Genomic DNA, 19,916 nt, shown 5'->3' with positions numbered 1-19,916 from the left:
CTGATAGATTTACAACCATTAAGATAATTCCAGCAGACTAAAAATGCGAATTGAACTGTTTTGTGAATCATAATGCATGTGGAGTTCATTTTATCCTTCCTCCATGAATAATATATTACAGTGCTTTGTCATATCTTCTGACATTTTTATTCCTTGTTAATTTTCCTTTGCAATAGGAAGTCTTATTTTAAGTTTGGGTTAACAGGTGCATGTAGCATTAGCTTTTTCTCAGCTGAGCCTTTGCTTCAAAACAACACTACGAATAAGTAAGGGTGAGGCACTGTCCTTTTTTTAATAGCAAAGCAGGAAGTTCACCTCTGACAGGGTATTGTAATCAGGTTTATCACAAGAGCCTGCTGTTGTGTAACAGAAACTCTAGCTTGTCCTTACCTGTCTTAAGGCATTGCTTCATGAAGGAAAATAAACTCACTGGAATATTTGTGAAATTCAATAAAATGCTTTCCCAAGCACTCCGTTTTTAATGCATGCTAGAACAATTTATTATAGCCTTGTGGTCTTTTTAAAAACATATTAGCCTTGTGATTTCTTAGTATTATAATTAAATGAATCTATAGCACTCTAGAAGCCCTATGTGTCATATTTACTATACTTTTTAGACACATCCTCAGCCATGTCTAGTATTCCCATGTCCATATTCCCTTCCTCCCCTCCCCCACTTTTTCAAGAAAAATGGAGGCGGTTTGGGATGTCTTCAAATGACTGTTTACTTAATTGACAGGCAGCTTTTCTTCATTGTATGCTTTGCCTTTGCTTACAAAAGTGCATTCACTATTCCATAGTATGTTGAAACTTTTAAGTGGAAACAGCTTTTCATTAACAAAGGAAGCATTTTCTTTCCTCCTTCCATGTCTTAGCTTTCTCTACTAAGTCTTGGCTTCTTCAGCAGCTGTACCTCCACCAGAAATGAAAAAAGGTGCAATTGTTCTAGGAGATGGTGATGAAGATAATGCCAGTGGGGTTTTGTGTGTGTGGGCTGCTGGGGACTGTTTTTCTTCTGTGTTTGGTTTGGTTTTGTTTTTGTTATTCCAGAAAGTTGAGCACACCTTAAAAACAAATCAAAGGGAAGGGGGGAAAAAAGCTTTAAAGACCCTTAAACCATTATCCTGTGTGAACTGTTTCTTTCCATTAAATTGTTCTGTTAATATTTAAGTGGGCCCCTCTGTCCCACTAACAACAAATCTGACAAAACTCACCTTAAAACATAGGGTAATGGAATACAGAGTACGGAGTATTGATGTGGTTTGTTTCTTCTAACAAGCGGGCCATAAGAGTTTGAGTCTTCCTGCCATTACCCTGACTTAAGAGCAAAGTTCAGGAGAGGAGACAGGTGTGCAAATTAAGTTTTAGTATTTCCAACCATCTCCTTTTTCTGAGTTGTGATTCCCAACTCCCGGTAGGTAGCTGTTTCATTTTCCGTATTTATTTAATTTATTTTTTATTTTTAAAAATAAATTTATTTATTTATTTAATTCATTTATTTGGCTGCGTTGGGTCTTGGTTGCTGCATGTGGGCTTTCTCTGGTTGCAGAGAGCGGGGGCTGCTCTTCGTTGCAGTGCGCGGGCTCAGTAGTTGTGGCTCCTGGGCTCTAGAGCACAGGCTCAGTAGTTGTGGCACATGGGTTTAGTTGCTCCGTGGCATGTGGGACCTTCCTGGACCAGGGCTCGAACCCATGTCCCCTGCACTGGCAGGAGGATTCTTAACCACTGCACCACGAGGGAGGTCCGTGTTTTAATTTAAAGATAACCTCCTCCTCCTTTTTCTGCCTCTGCCTCTTCTGCTGCTTTATTTTTGAGTCAAGTTTCTGAAGTGTGGTGCTGATTTGAAGCATCAGTTACTTCTAGCAAAAATCTTTCAGTTCATCTGGTAGAATAAATTAAAAATCTATTCTTTTTCAGGGATACCATCTCCATATGGAGTACCAAATAGTCAAAATTGCTGCTTGAACCAAGGTTGGGCCTAGACACACTTATCTCTATTACAGATAGAATTTATTCTGCCAATGACTTAACACACAGTAGGGATACTTCTATCTTTTCAGCCTTGATTTTCTTTATTTTTATGTATTTTAAAACCCACAGACCAATTTCTTAACAGTTAATATGTAACATACATGTTATTCTGCCATGGCCCTTGACAGTAATTCTAAATCCTCTCAAGAATTAGTCATTTCATCATCCCTAACTAGACTCAGCAAGAAGTAATAAAGAGGAAACTGGAAATTCATTCCAAAGTCCATCTCCAGTATTTTGAATGTTGATCAACAGCATCCTCTCTGAATGAGTAAAAAGAAAAGATGTAATGCTGGTTCAGCCAGACCCACTGAGTGGCACTTTGCCATGATGATTCACTTTGCCTTGGAGCAATCTTACACCCTTTGTGAAACTAGGTCCCGTCGGTTGAAGGAAGAAAAAGACTCCTCCAGAGCTGTCAGTCCCTCTTTCAGCCTCTCCAAATGACTGTCTTGTTGGATCAAGGTTTGATAACACTCTGAGTCTTCTAACTCTAGATTTTTTCACCATCTTACTCTGTAGGCCGTGTGTAGCTCTTGGGATTGTTTGTGCAATCTTTGTTAGAGTAATAATCTAACAGGTTTGAAATCTACCTGAGGGAAATTAAGGCGAGTGTAATGATAACAGGTGTTCTCAGTTTCCCTCACTCCCACTGCCTTCCAGAATTACTACTGCCAGACAGCATGAATAGAAACCAGCTGATGTGTTCTTTTGTTCCTGGCTTCCCACAGCGTCTTAACCATCACTGGAATTTGTGGGTGTGCTTCTCTTGTCAAGCTTGTGAAGTAAAACCATCTGAGGGTCTCTTCCAGGCTACAAGAAAAATGAGGTTGAGAGCCACTTCATTTTATTTTATTATGATCTTTTTTTGCACAAGAATATTGTGGAGAGCTTGTTTAAACTATAGACTCTTAGTCCTAGTGTTAGGGATGGATTTATTAAGTCTGGTGTGGGATCTAGGCATATTTTATGCAAGCACCTTGCAAGTGGTACTGATAGAAAATGGCGCTTTGAGCAGTACAGATTAGTTTTCTTATCTCTGCCTCTGTCATTCTTTTGTTATTACATCTTATTCCACAAAAAACTTGAGGTAAAAAGTAGACTAATTAGGGCTTCCCTGGTGGCGCAGTGGTTGAGAGTCCGCCTGCCGATGCAGGGGACACGGGTTTGTGCCCCGGTCCGGGAAGATCCCACGTGCCGCAGAGCGGCTGGGCCTGTGAGCCATGGCCGCTGAGCCTGCGCGTCCAGAGCCTGTGCTCCGCAACGGGAAAGGCCACAACAGTGAGAGGCCCGCATACCAGAAAAAAAAAAAGTAGACTAATTAGCAGATAACCAAAAACCAGTATAAAACAAAGTGCTATTATACCTTAACTAAATATGCGAAGTTTTAAACAGGATTCTGGTAGTCCTCTTATTCTACTTAATACATCAGAGATTCCCCACGCCAAATGAAAATACAAAGACCCAGCAGCTTCTATGAGACCCTTTCCTTGGGTGTGTTCTGTACATGCATGCATTTTCTAAAAGTCAAAGTAAGACTATTCTAACACAGTCATTAAATGTTCACTGTAATTATTATATATCCATGTTTTGGAATCTTGTCAAAATTAGAGCCTGATTCACCTCTCCAGGCTAAGGACAATGGGACAGAAAGAAAAATGTGACACTGTGATCATATTCTCTAAAACAATGCTGTGTAACAGTACTCCCAGCCTTCTGCCCAAGGTTGGATACTTTGCTGAGCTAGTGGTTCAAGAGTGGCCTGCCTTGGTTGGAATAGGAGCAGATGTCTAGGGAGATTAGTCCATAGCCAGCCCTGTAGGGACAACTGGGCCACCATTTCAAGCGATGTCAGAGGCGGAAGGGAGCGGATGTTATTGTGGGTGTTTTAGCTTACCAGATTCCTTTTCATTAATGACCTTGCAATTACTTGTCATGAATTTATCATCCATTAAATTGGTTTTTTGAGATGGTTATTTTTCAGAGGGGAACATGCACTGCTCTAGTGTTTGTTTTGTTTGCAGATAAAAGTACTTAATTTCATCTCCTGCCTTCATTATTTGAAAGGCTTAGGGTTGCCATAAATCTTGTCAGTAATGTTAATTGTTTTAACTTGAAAAGATGCTTCAGATTTTGTGCGAAATGCAGCAGATGTCTAAATAAGTTAATTTTATAAAGAAAAAAGAGCTTTTGCCAAAAGTCACTGAGAATATATGTTTTCCTTTTTTCTCTTTTAAATTCACAGATTAGAATACAATTAATAGTATTTTAGCATACAAGTAGAATTACTGTATCTCAACATTTAAAAAAAGACTTGAAAGGCCACATTGCTATTTTGGATTGACAGAAATTTACTTTGTATTCTTCAGCTACAGATTAATCATGTTAATAATACAGCTAATTGAAAGCCTTTTTTTTCCTGATAAAACTCGAGTTTAGACATTGAAATAGTGGTATCAAAATAAATACAATACAAAGAAGGTTGTAACCCCAGGCAAAGTAAAATCAGGCATAGTTAACACTTTGATTGTTTTCTATAAGCATACTCTTTTTAAAAAATATTTATTTATTTATTGGCTGCATCGGGTCTTAGTTGCGGCCCGCGGGATCTTTTGTTGCAGTGCACAGGCTCATTAGTTGCGGTGTGCGGGCTCTCTATTTGTGGCACGTGGACTTAGTTGCCCTGCGGCGTGCTGGATCTTAGTCCCCAGACTAGGGATCAAACCAGCTTCCCCTGCATTGCAAGACAGATTCTTAAGCACTGAACCACCAGGGAAGTCCCTATAAGCATAGTCTTGTACCATTATAAAGCATTTCCTTGTGCTTTATAATTGCATATGAGCTGAATGTACCAAAGAAACATTTAACAGAGAAATATTCATTCCTTCAGTTGGCTTCCAAACACCTTCACACATTTAGAAAATGGGCAAGACATGACATAATGGTATTATTGGCACAAATTGTTGGGAAACAGATTTTTCCTTAGAATAAGGAAGAACTTTTTAATGATTAAACCCATTAAAAATGGAATAGACTACCTTCAGGGAAGGTATTGAGTTCCCATCACTGGAGATTTACAAGAAGGGCTAGACATATACCTGCTGGGGATTTTGTAAAGTTAGACCATATACTTTTAAAGGTCTTTCCAACTCTGAATTTGCCAATTAGATTATTTCTCCTACAAGGTGATGTATGAAGTGATTCTGTTACACAAAATAGTTTATTGAGCTGATATTATCTTTCTCTCTTACCACTTTTTTTTTTAAATAGGCATACATACAGAAAAGTGAACATATCACAAATGTACCCAACCTGATGAATTTTCATAACCTGAACCAGCCCCGAGAAAAGGAAACAACCTTAGCACCCTAGGAGCTCCACCCTTATGCTCACTTGCAGTCATTACCTCCACGACTCCAAGAGTAATCAATCACTCTCCTGACTTCTAACCGTGTAGACTAGAAGCTCGGTGCTGAGTTTTGTACTTTACATACATGGAGTCATTCTCTTTTGCATCTGGCTTCTTTTAACATTATGTTTTGAAGATTCATTCATACTGTTGCATGTAGAGCATTCATTTCTCTGCTGTATAATGTTCCACTGTGAGACTGTATCAAAATTTACTAGATAGTTATTCTTGTACTTACTCTATTGGTGATGGCATTTGGGTAGTTTCTAGCTTGGGACTTTCACAAACAGTGTTATGAACATTCTAGTGCATGTCTTTTCATGGACATGCATGCACATTTCTGTTGGGTATATGTAGCTAGAGCTGCTTTGCTGTAGAATATGTCCACACTCAACTTTAACAGATACTGCCAAACAGGTTTCCAGAATGTTTGTATTCAGGCCTAGTTTTAATGGGGTCCTGCCGTATCAGAAATGTTAGTTTTTCTGAAATCCCATAAGCCTTAAAAAAAAATCTTGCTTGTAGTACTCGATAACTTTTCTATCTTATCCTATAGTTATTTTTGTACACTGATCTCTTTTCTAGAGTATAAACTCCTTGAAGAGATCACTTTATTCATCTTTATATTTCCCAAAGTATCTTGCATAGAATAGACTCTAAATTTAATATTTTTATGTGAGTGGATGAGTAAATGAAGAAAAATTATATGTAGTATTAATAAGAAGAATGTTTGGAAATTGCAGAAATATAAGTAGCATACCCAATAAACTACAAGGGTGATCTTAAAGTGAACAGAATTAATTTATTAATATTAGCTCATAGATTTTCCTGAATTCTGTAAGACACTCTTATAGGCTATTAATGTGGGAAAATAGAAGTTTGAATTGCACATTTTTATCTATTAGACTTAAAGCCTGGTGTCATCTCTCACATAGAAGCATGTGAATATTATGTAACACTGAGCTAAATCTGTTAGCTGTGAATTTGAAGATTGGCGAGAGGGTGCTGGTGAAGGAGGGTGAGAGGGAAGTCGTGCTTTGGAGTGATTATGACGACATTGTAACTCCAGTTGGGTTGCAGCTGTATACCAGATTCTTCCATGATTGGCAAGAAGGAATGATTTCACTATACCATGGGTAAGGCCAGTGAGAGTTTTATGAGCCAGATAGAATTTTAATTGACCACTATTACTGTTGAAAACTGCTTAGTGAGGGTATTTGGGATTTATGGGCGTTTCCCCTTAATGCTTTTCTCTACATTCCAAATTTTATTCAATGAATACATATTACTTTTATTTTTTTTGTTTTTTATTTTAAAAACATTTTTTTTAATTTATTTTCTTTTTTGGCTGCGTTGGGTCGTTGTTGCTGCGCCTGGGCTTTCTCTAGTTGTGGTGAGCGGGGGCTACTCTTCGTTGCGGTGCATGGGCTTCTTATTGAGGTGGCTTCTCTTGTTGCAGAGCATGGGCTCTGGGCACACGGGCTCAGTAGCTGTGGCACTCGGGCTCAGTAGTTGTGGCTCATGGGTTCTAGAGCTCAGGCTCAGTCGTTGTGGCTCGCAGGCTCAGTTGTTGTGGCACACGGGCTTAGTTGCTCCGCGGCATGTGGGATCTTCCCAGACCAGGGCTCGAACCCATGTCCCCTTCATTGGCAGGCAGATTCTTAACTACTGCGCCACCAGGGAAGTCCCCATATTACTTTTAAAATCAGAAAGTAGTTTTTAAAATAATTTGTGTTGTAAAAATTGCTACCTTGACTATCTCTTTCATTCCAGTCTTGGCCTAACTATGAAGATATCTATAAAAAAATAATTGAAGTTGCCACATTTTTAGATTTGCCACGTTTTCCAGACATAACTGAAGACTGCTATCTTCATCCAAACATCTTGTGTATGAAATACTTGATGGAAGTCAATCTCCCTGGTAAGTGTGTGGTGTAGATAATGAGCAAGCTTTGACTTACTAAATTGTCATGAACAATATATTGCATCTTCTCAAATCAGAAACTATTAGAGTCACCTGACAGGGTCCATAGTAACATGAAGCTTAATTTTAAAATCCTTTCTTAAAATATTTTGGACCATTTAAAATGGGTAAAAGGACACTGTTCAGAAATAATGAGTTCTATTTTGGTGTGAGGGATAAGTTTGAGAGAATATGTTCGGTTTTTACAGTAAGTTTGCTGAGTACAAGTAAAGTAACACGTGTTTCAGTATGTGTTATTAATTACCTAGGCACCCACTCCCCCCAGAAAAGCAGCACTTCTTCATTTGCATGAAGCATGATTATTACATAAAGAATTCTAATTTTAAAAATCCCAGAAGTTAATCTATGGTAACATTTTTGTTGTTCGCTAATATATTGCTATTTCCAGTCCCTAAAAGAAATGGAGTTCCAAGTCTGGTAGGATGAAACGCAGAATGTGAAGACAGCCTTACTAGCTGTTGTTCACAATATACCAAGACACAGGTAACCCGAATGGAATCTGCCGATGGAATCCATTCTTGAATTTCTTGCCAAACTAGAAATGTGAGAAATGCAGGATTTCTATTCTTAACAGAAAATACAAACATGGTGTGACTATATTATTGCTTAAGCAATATAAGAAATGTGATTGAATGTATTTTTAATAGGGGAGGAAAATACATATGTTATATGAAAACAATATGTAAAACTGTATGTATGGTATAATTTTAACTATAAACATAAATTGGAGTAACATATATACGCAAATGTAAATATTAAGTCTATACTTTTAAAATATTTTTTTAAAAAGGAAAAAAAATTTAAACTTTTCAAATACATCATTTATTTATTTATTTATTTATTTTGTGGTACACAGGCCTCTCACTGCTGTGGCCTCTCCCGTTGCGGAGCACAGGCTCCGGACGCGCAGGCTCAGCGGCCACGGCTCACGGGCCTAGCCGTTCCACAGCACGTGGGATCTTCCCGGACTGGGGCACGAACCCGTGTCCCCTGCATCGGCAGGGGGACTCTCAACCACTGCGTCACCAGGGAAGCCCCAAATGCATCATTTATTAAGCTAAAGAATGTACGTCTCTGGTTAAGATTTCAGAAGTCACTAGCTATTTGATTAAGATTCCAGAATTTGGGGGCTTCCCTGGTGGCGCAGTGGTTAAGAATCCCCCTGCCAATGCAGGGGACACGGGTTCGAGCCCTGGTCCGGGAAGATCCCACATGCCGCGGCGCAGCTGGGCCCTTGCTCCACAACTACTGAGCCTGTGCTCTAGAGCCCGTGCGCCACAACTACTGAGCCTGCGTGCCACAACTACTGAGCCCGTGCTCCACAACAGAGAAGCCACCGCAATCAGGAGCCTGCACATTGCAACCAAAAGTAGCCCCCGCTCAATGCAGCTAGAGAAGTGCCGTGCGCAGCAACGAAGACCCAACGCAGCAGCCAAAAATAAATCAATTTTTTTAAAAAAGACTCCAGAATTTGTAAAGTCTGATTTCTGCGCTTTGGCATGTTACATAGATCAGATTATTGTTTTGGATTTTGGTTTTTTTCATTTACTTTTTTGATGGTTCTTTCAAAATATGGAAGGCTCCTGTGTTCTCTCATATACTCCAAAACCCTGAGCTTATAATGGGAATGCTAAGATATGGAAGGAATACAAGGAATTACCAACACGTAACTGACACGGGCTGGGTTATGGAAAGTGTCTAGCTCACGTAGTTGCTGTTGGACAGAGATGAGGGTGGCAGTATTTTCTGACCAGTGTGTGTGATTTAATACTGTTTCTTACCTAACTCTTCCTGAGAGTAACAAGTAGAATTAAAACCATTATAATAGGCAGAGAGACACTACTAGCATCTGATATGTTTAAGTGCCTTTTTGGAGACTGTATTAAAAAGAACCAGGATAGAGAAATTTTACTTCTCACAAATTGTTTAATAGAAATAATTTGAAATATAGAAAAAAAAAGTATACACAAATGTTATTGACCTCTTTATTTATACTGAAAAGTTAGAAATAAATATCCAACAGAAAGGTAATGTTTAAGTAAACAATGTTATTTTACATTGTGGAACATTATGCAGCTTTTAACATCATGTTTGTGAAGAGTTAAAACATGGCAAATGTTTATGTTATAATAAAAATGAAATGGGCCAAATTATAAAATTATATATAAGCATAGCTACATAAAATTAAAATATTCATTAAAATATTAGAAATAAATATACCAAAATATTGAAGTGCTATTTCTAAGCTATGGCAATGCCTTTTTTCCTTTCTTCTACCTTTATGTGTCTTGTAAATGTCCTGTACTGAGTTTGTATTACTTAATTGTGGGGGGGAAACAACACACAAAATAGATCGACAGACTAACATGTAATAGTCCCTGCACCTTAGGATTTTGTTTTTTTCATTAATTTATTTATTTTGGCTGCGTTGGGTCTTTGTTGCTACTCGCGGGCTTTCTCTAGTTGCGGCAAGTAGGGACTATTATTCATTGCTGTGCGTGGGCTTCTCATTGCAGTGGCTTCTCTTGTTGTGGAGCACGGGCTCTAGGCACACGGGCTTCAGTATTTGTGGCTCTCAGGCTCAGTAGTTGTGGCTCGCGGACTCTAGAGCGCAGGCTCAGTAGTTGTGGCGCACGGGCTTAGTTGCTCCGTGGCATGTGGGATCTTCCCAGACCAGGGCTCGAACCCGTATCCCCTGCATTGGCAGGCGGATTCTTAACCACTGCACCACCAGGGAAGTCCCTGCACCTTAAGATTTATATTGTAAAATGTGTCATTGATTGACAAAGCACCCATAAGATTATAAGAAGACCTCTAGAATACTGCCATTTTCAAAATTTAAAGTTTGCTCTCTACAGTACTATCAGTTCTATGGTGCTGTTGATCAAAAAGAAGAAACCCATGTATTTGGCCCTTTCCCAGAAAGCTAAAAGTGGTTTTAAGCATACTGGGGCAACAAATGCCCCTCCTCAGTGCCCTTAGTATGACAGTGTCATCTCTGGAACTCGGTAGAAAGGTTTTAGCAAGCATGTCACACACACACCCTTACTGAGTAAGCACTGCCTCTTTGATGGCTTTGAGTGAACTCCAAACACATTTCTTAGTATTGTCCCTCATACTGGGACTGAGGAGCCTGCCAGAGAGAATTTCTGGCAGTTTTCACAATCAGTATATAATTTGTGGGGAACTTTATTACAGAGTTTCCAAAGTGCCTCCATCTATATTACCTCATTTGTGAAGGTGGGAAGGGTGGGCAGGTGAGTATTCTCATTTATAGATGAAACATAGGCAAACTGAGTGACACCTGGCTGGTAGATGGCTGAGTACATACTTAAATGCAGCCGTCCCATTCCAAAGCTAGTGTTCTTTCCACATAATGCTCCAGTTCAGAATCCTGTACTGCTTAGTTTTTCTCTGCTGTCCTGGCTTCCTTCCTCATAATTTCTCCCACTTGCTTTTTTATTACTCTGTACTTTTGGCATAAGAGAAAGTTTCAAGATAATTAATTTTAAATAAATAGGGGAGACAGTTTTCAAGAAATGCCGTTCTTTATAGTAATAATTCTATATGTAATAATATATACTATATATAATACTACATACTATATATAGTAATATATATGCTGTGTGTAATATTGTATATACTACTATAAAATTGAAGTATTGTATACTACATTAAGAGAATAGAATCAATAGGATATAATGACTGAATGCATGTAGGAGATTCAATACAATACAATTTATTATGCTCTTATAAATAATAGCCATTCTACTTGAATTTAATTAAAATAGAATATGGTACATCCTAGGTACTTAAATTAGTGAGTAAAGAAATTTGCTTAGTAATTTAGAGTTTTCAAAGTATATTCACTTGTGCTATCTTATTTAATGTTTATCCTCACCATAACCCATTTTACAAATTAAGAAACTGAGGTTAGGTGACTCTAATTTGGAGTTACAAAGCTAATGATTAGAAAGCCTAAATACATAGGCCGTAGATTTTCTGACTCCGAGTCCCACATTATTCAGCCTTGAATAATAGATGCGGTCTGTGCTGAGCATGTAGTTTCTTTGGGAAAGCAGTGCAGCTGGTGAGATGCACATCAGGCTTCCAGTGTGCTAGCCAGGCTTCCTGCTGGTGAGTGAGTGCATTTTTAGAGAAGCTCCTGGTCTTACAGGAGAGTTAGTTTCAGGTAAATGCAAATTGCTGTAGAAACACAGACAAGAAACATGGATGAAACAATAGAAAAACGATGTGTGGCTGTGCAGTAGGTGGCAAGATGTGTCCTATAAATAGCAGATGTTTGGGGAAGTCAAAATAGGAGAAGATACTCCTTGCTAGCGTTCAACCATTAATTTTTCTATACAAATATCATTTCTTGGTTGATTTTATTTACAAAATGTATGTCTCAGAGTTCTAGCATAGTATCATATTTTAAGATAAACTTATCTCATAGATCTACACATTAGTATAGTCTAGTTAGCCAAAGAATTTAATTCACATTTTACTCTTTTATTCTTCAACAGATGAAATGCATGATTTAACCTGCCACGTGGTAAAAGTGACTGGAATGGGAGAAGTGGATTTTCTAACATTTGATCCTATAGCTAAAAAGGGAAAAACTGTTAAATATGATGTACAAGCTGTAGCTGTCATTGTAGTGGTATTGAAACTGCTCTTTTTATTGGATGACAATTTAGAATGGTAAGTGTATGTCAGTCTTATGAGGAGAAAATTGTATTGCTTTTACCTAATTATTCAGAGTAAAGGAATCCATATGCTATATCTCAGTAGAAAATAGAGACTCTCAGGTGTTAATAGAACATTGACTAGTAGCAACAGTTACTTCGTACATAATATTTTGACTCAGCTAGTTGTGAGAGATTTCATTTTCCCTTAGTAGGTTGTTTGGATCATGTTTTCTTCCTATTTTTAGGTAGATACACGTGTTTATCATTGCTCTACTGATTCCTGAGTTTTAAATCATCATACAAAATCCTAAAGAGTCATTTAGCACTTCATCTGTATACCTTTAGGCTTCTGGCACTATGTGTCTTCAAAGATTATTTTGGAAAGTAAAAGAATCTTAAAGTGCCAACGGAGTGGCAGTATTTATAGTGTCTCCTTCCCTGTTTCAGTGATAGCTTCTCCATTAAAAGTTGGCATCAGTTTCAAGTACTGTTCTATACGTTTCCTTCAGAAGAATTCAAAATTTAACTGTCTTCCAATAAATGATTTCTAAATAAATTGATTTGTTTATTTGTATCTCCAGGTCTTTGTCTAATATTGCTGAGAAATATAATGAAAAGAATGAAGAAGGTACTTACTTTTTTTATGAATCAAACTCAAAATGATTGTAAATGGTGGATTAAAAGATACAATAAACACAGGGAAGAAACTTTGAGAAATATACACATACACATATACATACACATATATACAAATTGTACCTTGTACCGGAATGTTTTATATGTATAATTATTTAATTATATCTCAAGGCTACTAAAAAACCTCACTGACTTCTGTGTGTAAAGGCCAGCCTGCTTTTTAGTTCCCAGCTCCTACTCACTAGCCATACTAGACCATGAACCTACTGGCAGCTTTGTGAGTGTACCGTCTATTCCAGTGCCTTCAACCTTTGCTCACATTGGTCCTTCTACCTGAAGTGTTCCTTCCTTCTTCCCCCCAACTCCTTCTATCCCTGGCAAGTCCACCTTCATGCTTCAAGACGCAACGTAAATGCCCTCTTTGGCCTCTCTTCACACCTACTCCCCAGCTCACCTGTTCCCAAACCAGAACCGATGACCCTGCCACAGCCACTCCTGTCCAGACTTCTCTTAGTTGTTTAAAACACTGAATTGTAACTAGCGGACTGAGCATTTCTATCCCTGTTAGGCTGCCAGTATTTGTACAGTGCCTGGAGTATCTGCCACATAGTGACTGTTGTGTAAGTGACAGGCAGGCAGACAAGCAGGTAGGTTGCAAGCTTCTAGAGGGAGGGGCCATATCTTTTTTACTTTCTTTTTTTTAATGTATCTTTAATATCTAGCAGAGTGACTGGCCTAATATCCACTTAATAAAGTGTGGTAAATGCATGAATTCTTACATTCAATTCCAGTTTCTTAATGTTCTCACTAGGATTTATGTTCATTGTTTTATTTTTAATTTCAGCTTTTTTGAGGTATAATTTTCATATAAAATTGTAAGATATTTAAAGTGTACATTGTAGCAATTTGATGTGTTTGCATTGTGAAAAGATTCCCATGAAGTCAATTAACACATCCATCACCTCTCATATTTACCTTTTTGTATGTGTGAGAATACTTACGTTCTCTCTTAGTGCATTTCAGGTGTACAATACAGTATTACCTACTATAGTCACCATGTTTTACATTAGAGCTTATTCATCTTACAGCTGAAAGTTTGTCTCCTTGTACCAATCTCGCCCTCTTTCCCACACCCCTCAGCCCCTGGCAGCCACTTTTTTACTCTATTTCTATGAGTTTGACTTTTTTTTAAGATGCCACACATATGTTCATTGGCTTTAGGAGCTTAGATTTAATGGTGGCAATTAGTTTGTGTGTTCTTTCCAGAACATGTGCAGCATGCTTCTTTCTGCACATTGCTTCACGTTGGCTCCTACATAGAGTAAAAGGTTGGACAAGATGTTTTCTGACGTTAAAGGGCCTTCATAGACTGTGTAGACATTTAGAGTAAAGGGTGCTTTGACATATTGTCTTCCCATGACCCTCAAAATAAACCTACAGTGTCAGCAGGGCAGGGATTGTGGTCCCCATTCTCTCTGCTCCTTAGCTGTCCACTGTCCCCCTGCCTTCCCACATTACTGATGAGGAGTTTCAGAAGTTATGACTCACTTAAGGTCAAAGAACCTTGTGTTCTATTAATTGTTATAGTTTTCCTCCTTCCTTATAGCTTTAGTTGCCTGTCCTCTGTGGCTCTGTTGCTCTGTGGCCTACAAGGCCATAAGTAATGATTATATTGGCCAGTTGAAAGATTTTTAACTAGACATTGAAGGTAGACTGTCTTCATTAGAGAATATATAAGAAATTCAGCCTCTCACTCAGCCATCCTCCTCCTGCCAGCCTTCCTTCCTTCAGACTTCCTCGCTCTCTAAGCCGCTTTCCTGCTTTACCTTGAATTTCAATTTTCTCCTCCCTACTCTTCCCATCTCCCCACATGGACTGAGTAAAAGAGTGAGGAGTGTAGTTTTATGCTTGACTATATATTCAATTCTGTTGTCTGTCTCACCCTGACATCACTCCACCTGTCCAATGCAATCCACTTTCCTACTTATCTCTAGAGTCTTTGGATTTGGATTAGGATTAGGAAGCACAGAAATAGGAGCTGATGAAACTAGAAGTCTGGTGCCGTTGCACACATATAGCCATCGTTTGTCCCTTAATTCATGTATTCCTAGACATATTGGAGCACCACCCTGTGCCAGGCACTGTGCTGGGATTTGGGTCAGGAGGAAGAGGCCTGATTGTGTAGTCTTCTACATAAACAAAATATGTCTTCTGTTCTCAGGGGGGTGATAGTCAAATCTAGGAGAAACAGACATTTTTGGTTTTGGTATAATTTAGTTAGGGCCACAGTACAGGTAGGAACTCAGAGAAGGGAGTGACGGCAGGTTGCTCAGCAGTGGTGTTAGCATGGATACAGCAGCACCTCCCTCCGTAGTCTCCGAGGGCTGGTATATAAATGCTGAGTCACATCAGTGAGTGAAGACTCAGAGGAACAGTGTGTGTTATAATTGACATATTTGGTTAATAATCATGGATTTCATTTCTTTCAGATAAGCCATGGTTTGATTTCAGAAAATGGTACCAAGTTATGAAGACAGCTGTTGATGAAAAAAAACAAAAGTGGGAGGAAGCCAGGGCAAAGTATGTTATCTCTTCTAGTTTTAGATTTACCTACTTTATTTTCAAGCCTGTTACTTTACATTTGAAAGCTGAAGTTTCATCAGTTTAGACTCACCAGCATTGTGACATTTTTTCTAGAACTATTGACCCATCTATCCAAATTAACTTTTTTCTTCTTTCTATTACTATTAACTAAACTAATAATGTCCTTTTTTATTAATGTCCTTCTTCTGATCCGGGATCCAATCCAGGGTACCATATTGTACTTAGTCTTCAACTGTTTATGATTCGCATGACTCTCTCCTGCATTTCTGATATTCCTCCCTCTTTCCTTTCTCAAAGTGGATCATCTCCCATCTATGCTTCCCAATATTACAAAGATTACAAATGGCAGCCTGTGACATATGTAATTGGAATGTTCCCCCCAAATAAAGTTCCCTATAAAAATCAAAACAAAGGAAAGCAGAAAGAAAGTAGTATACTTAATTCAGTCAGTCTCACTGTTTGACTTTGAGCTCTCGTTCTGATGTAGGTCCATTGTGCTAGAGTGGAAAGAGCGTAGCGTTAGAGACAGTGCAGGGCTTGAACCCTGATTGTATTACAGCCAGCTGTTTGACTGTGGGCAAAGGACTTAAGTTCTTAGCCTCAGTGCACTAAAACATAGTTAGCTCATAAATTTTCAGAGACACTATCTTATGTAATATAGGGTACATTGCTATAGATCTCTGATTTGAACGGTTTTATATCTATTCTTAGAACTTGGAGTCTCTGTGAGACTTTGAAGAAAAAGTTAACATCTCTCTAGTTTATGTAAATTTACAGTAGTACTCGCTTGATCAAGTAATTTTATATCCCTTGAGAAAAGTCAGTGTTCCTCAAATTAGTTAAAATGATCATTCAGCTCCAGTTTCCTCATCAATAAAATAGGGCTAGTAATGCCTGCTTTATACTCTAACTAACAACTAAATTTCAGTTTTTGCGGGCAGAATTAGATTATTTTTCCTCTAAATTTAAGAGAGCATTTAAACAGAGAAACAGACTTACAGGGATGAATAAAGTGCTGTGGGAGAGAGGATCCTTGCCGAAAAGGGGAGAAGATGAGCAGTTTCTTCCTGTTCAGGTTGGATAATGATGAGGGAGAAGAGGTGGGAGGTGAACTTCTGAAAGCCGCAGGCCCCCGGGGAACTGGGTGGGCCCTTCCTCTTCCTTGTTGGAAAAGTCATTGGATCTCAGCAGGTATAAGAGTAGCAGCAAGAACAGAAGGTTATCCTGTGTTTTTAGGTTGTCCTGGAGAATCAGCCATTGGACCTTCATTTTGGGGGCCAGCTGGGGTTGTCTTGACCGATACTGCGAGGCTAGGTATTCAGGGGCCATGCCACTTGGGCGTCTCAGTAGTGAATAGGCATTCATGAACTCAAACTGGGCAACAGCTTACACTTCAGACATAGCTATTAGAGCCCAAACTCATGTTGCAGTGCTACAATCAGTTGCACATCTAAGACTTCCTGACTTTTAGCTACTTTATGGGAGAATTTAGTGACCAAAGAAAGTACGTCTAGTATCAAAATGGCATTTTCCAGACAGACGCCAGGCCCCAGGGAGGAGCTTGTCCAGGGGATCCATTACCAAGATCCTTCATAGAGTATGTGCTTTGGGCCGAGTGAGGTAACTTATGTAAGTCACTACTGACTGATGTGTGGGCACAGAGCCCCAGTGCGTGCTGATTACCTGTTTTACCCTACCCCACCTCCATTGTTGACATAAATTTCTAATTTTCCTCTCTGTTCTTCTGGACATCATCTTCCGTATTGTCAGATAGAAGTTACTAAGCATGGGTCCCTATGCATGGGATTATGAAAAACACTAATAAACAGTAGTTGAAAGCCTAAAAACCCCTTTAGAGACTGCTTTGATGACTTCCAGTTTCCATGGAGATGTTGAGAAGAACACGGAGGAAAATTTCAAAGCACTTGCCGAAAATCTTTGCAGCCTTTTAGGTTAGGCAAAAATTTTCTTAGACGTGATACCAAAAGCATGATTCATAAAAGAAAAAAAAAGATAAATTAGACTTCATCAGAAGAAAGAATTTCTGTTCTTCAAAAGACCCTGTTAAGAGAAGCTACAGGTTGGGAGAAAATATGTGTGAATCACATATCTGATAAAAGATTTGCATCTAGAATATATGAAGAATTCTCATACAGTAAGAAAACAAACAATTCAGGTTTTTAAATGGGCAAAAGATTAAGTTCACACAAAAATCTATATATGAATATATGTAGGTATATATACTTCATTCACAGTGGCCAAAAACTGGCAACAACCCAGATGCCCTTCAGCTGGTAAACAGATAAACAGTAGCATATCTGTAAAATGGAATACTATTCAGCAGTAAAAAGGAACAAACTTCTGATACATCCAGAAATATGAGTGACTCATAAATACAGTATGCTAATGAAAGACTCAAAAGGTTACATCTGGTCTAATTTCATTCGTATGACATTCTGGAAAAGGCTAAACTATAGGGATAGAAAAACAGATCAGTGGTTGTCTGAGATCAAGTTCAGCTGTGGGTATGGAGAGGGGTTGACTGACTGTCAAGAGGCATGAGAGATTTTTGGAGTGTGGAACTGTTCTGTAGATTAATTGTGGTGGTTACACAACTGTATGTGTTTATCCAAACTAGTGGAACTGTGCACTGAACAGGGTCAGTTTTACTACATGTAAATTATACCTTAATTTCTAACAGTGGGGAAACAAGTCACGTGGGGAGACTGGACGAACAAAGCATACAGGGCTTTGTGGCATCCTGGAGAAAATGTTAGGACTTTGTAGTGGACCACTGTTTTTTGTAGCTTTTGTAGTTTTGGGAAGAGGTAAACAAAGTAAAGTAAATTTTTAAAGAAGGACTATCTAAACAGTATTATTATTTTAGATCGCCCACTTATCCCATCTTCTGGGCATATGACCCCAAGGAAGTAAGAGTGCCTCCTTGACTATAGCATAATTGCCACCTGTATGGGCGTTTGTTATAAATACATAAGAAAATCTATCTAGATTAGGTATTCACAAGGAATTTTTAACAGTGGGTTTATCTAGGGAGTGGGATTAGACTGTTTAGGGAACTTCTTTATTATTAAGAGATTTTTTACCTTGAGTATGTTGTCACTTATTATTTGATAAAATAAATAACAAAAAGATATTTGAAAGAATCACAAATGAGAAGCTCTCTGAATATTTTAAATGTGGTATGGTTCATTAAAATTTAGTTCACCCGTAATTTTCAGGAAGACCATCACCTATTAACCATGATTACACCTCTACATCAGAAGGTGGGCACTTACAGTTAACTTTGTACAGGTTATCAGAATCAGAAGTACCACTACCTTCATCCCCAGCAGAAGGGCATTTGGCCAAAGACAGGGAGGAACAGTTATTTCTTAGGTGGCTCCACTTTATGAGAACAGACAGCAAGGGAATTTTATGGTAAAGGAAGCTGTTTCTGCATTTTATTTATTTATTTATTTATTTATTTATTTTGCGGTACGCGGGCCTCTCACTGTTGTGGCCTCTCCCGTTGCGGAGCACAGGCTCCGGACGCGCAGGCTCAGCGGCCATGGCTCACGGGCCCAGCCGCTCCACGGCATGTGGGATCTTTCTGGACTGGGACACGAACCCGCGTCCCCTGCATCGGCAGGCGGACTCTCAACCACTGTGCCACCAGGGAAGCCCCTGTTTCTGCATTTTGATGTAATTAATCATTTCTTTGGGATCTTATGGCATCTGGGAGACTTTGGGGAGGAGCATATCTTTCGGTGACCTTGCTGCCTCCTTCAGTGCTACTTGCCTACTCCGAGGTCATAAGCTCTATACAGACATGTGTCAGTAGGTCATTCTAAGTCAGAGCTATTACACGGGGTATCACGAATTTCAGACACTGCTTTAGAGAAACTTCTCTGAAATGTGTTGAGGTCCATTTATTCTCCATTCTGCTCCAAATGTTTTTCTACCTTGTACAGGTATCTATGGAAAAGTGAAAAGCCACTCTACCACTCAGCGATTGACAGATCAGTGGTATATAAAAGAAGGGGTGAGCTGCATTTCCTCTTGTTAATGCCAAGTAACAATACAGTTGTAGAAAAGCTAAGTATCTTAACTTGAAAAGTAAATGCATATGTACTTTCTTCACTTCTTTAGGAAGTGTTCCAAAGCACATCCAAAGAGACATCATCCTCTGCAAGAAATGTCCACAGGAATCTTATCTATTTATTTCAGGAACATTGCGTTATTCAAAACAGAACTTAAGTTTCCACCAAAATCTAAAATGCCATATATCTGTGACTTTCAGAACTCTTTATCTGGAGACCTGCCTTTAGGTTGTTTTGTTCATTCTTTTTTTTTTTTTTAATTGTGATAAAATGTTCGTAACGTAAAATTCACCTTTTTAAAGCCTTTTTAAGTAGCTCCTTGACATCCTCATCCACTGTCAGTTTCCCCTAGTGTCATGCTCTTATATCGCCGTGGTGCATTTGTCAAAACTAAGAAACTAACGTTGGTACATTACTATCAAGTAAACTACAGACTTTATTCGTGATTTAACATTAGTTTT

General features: G+C 38.7%; 1 protein-coding gene across 10 annotated transcripts in view; it reads left to right on the top strand.

Moving 5' to 3' along the window:
- TAF1B (TATA-box binding protein associated factor, RNA polymerase I subunit B) overlaps positions 1 to 19,916 on the top strand; it is a 59,363-nt gene that overhangs the window by 33,672 nt on the left and 5,775 nt on the right. For 7 of the 10 annotated variants that reach the window (XR_016395534.1, XM_022554202.3, XM_089923462.1 and 4 more), the window contains 5 exons: positions 7,214 to 7,361; positions 11,951 to 12,128; positions 12,697 to 12,743; positions 15,241 to 15,331; positions 19,327 to 19,397. Coding sequence is in view for 8 of the 10 variants with exons in the window: in XM_022554202.3 (XP_022409910.1) it covers positions 7,214 to 7,361; positions 11,951 to 12,128; positions 12,697 to 12,743; positions 15,241 to 15,331; positions 19,327 to 19,397 (535 nt within the window). In the remaining 2 variants the exon portion in view is untranslated. Of the gene's footprint in view, positions 1 to 7,213; positions 7,362 to 11,950; positions 12,129 to 12,696; positions 12,744 to 15,240; positions 15,332 to 19,326; positions 19,398 to 19,916 lie in introns of those variants that run through there. The other 3 variants (XM_022554204.3, XM_089923460.1, XR_016395535.1) reach the window with 3 other exon arrangements.

This window comes from Delphinapterus leucas, chromosome 13 (assembly GCF_059928025.1).
Source record: "Delphinapterus leucas isolate spDelLeu-1000000601 "Yukka" chromosome 13, BTC_Dleu_Yukka2, whole genome shotgun sequence".
Taxonomy (NCBI): Eukaryota; Metazoa; Chordata; class Mammalia; order Artiodactyla; family Monodontidae; genus Delphinapterus; species Delphinapterus leucas.
This window is presented reverse-complemented; position numbering and strand designations above follow the sequence as displayed.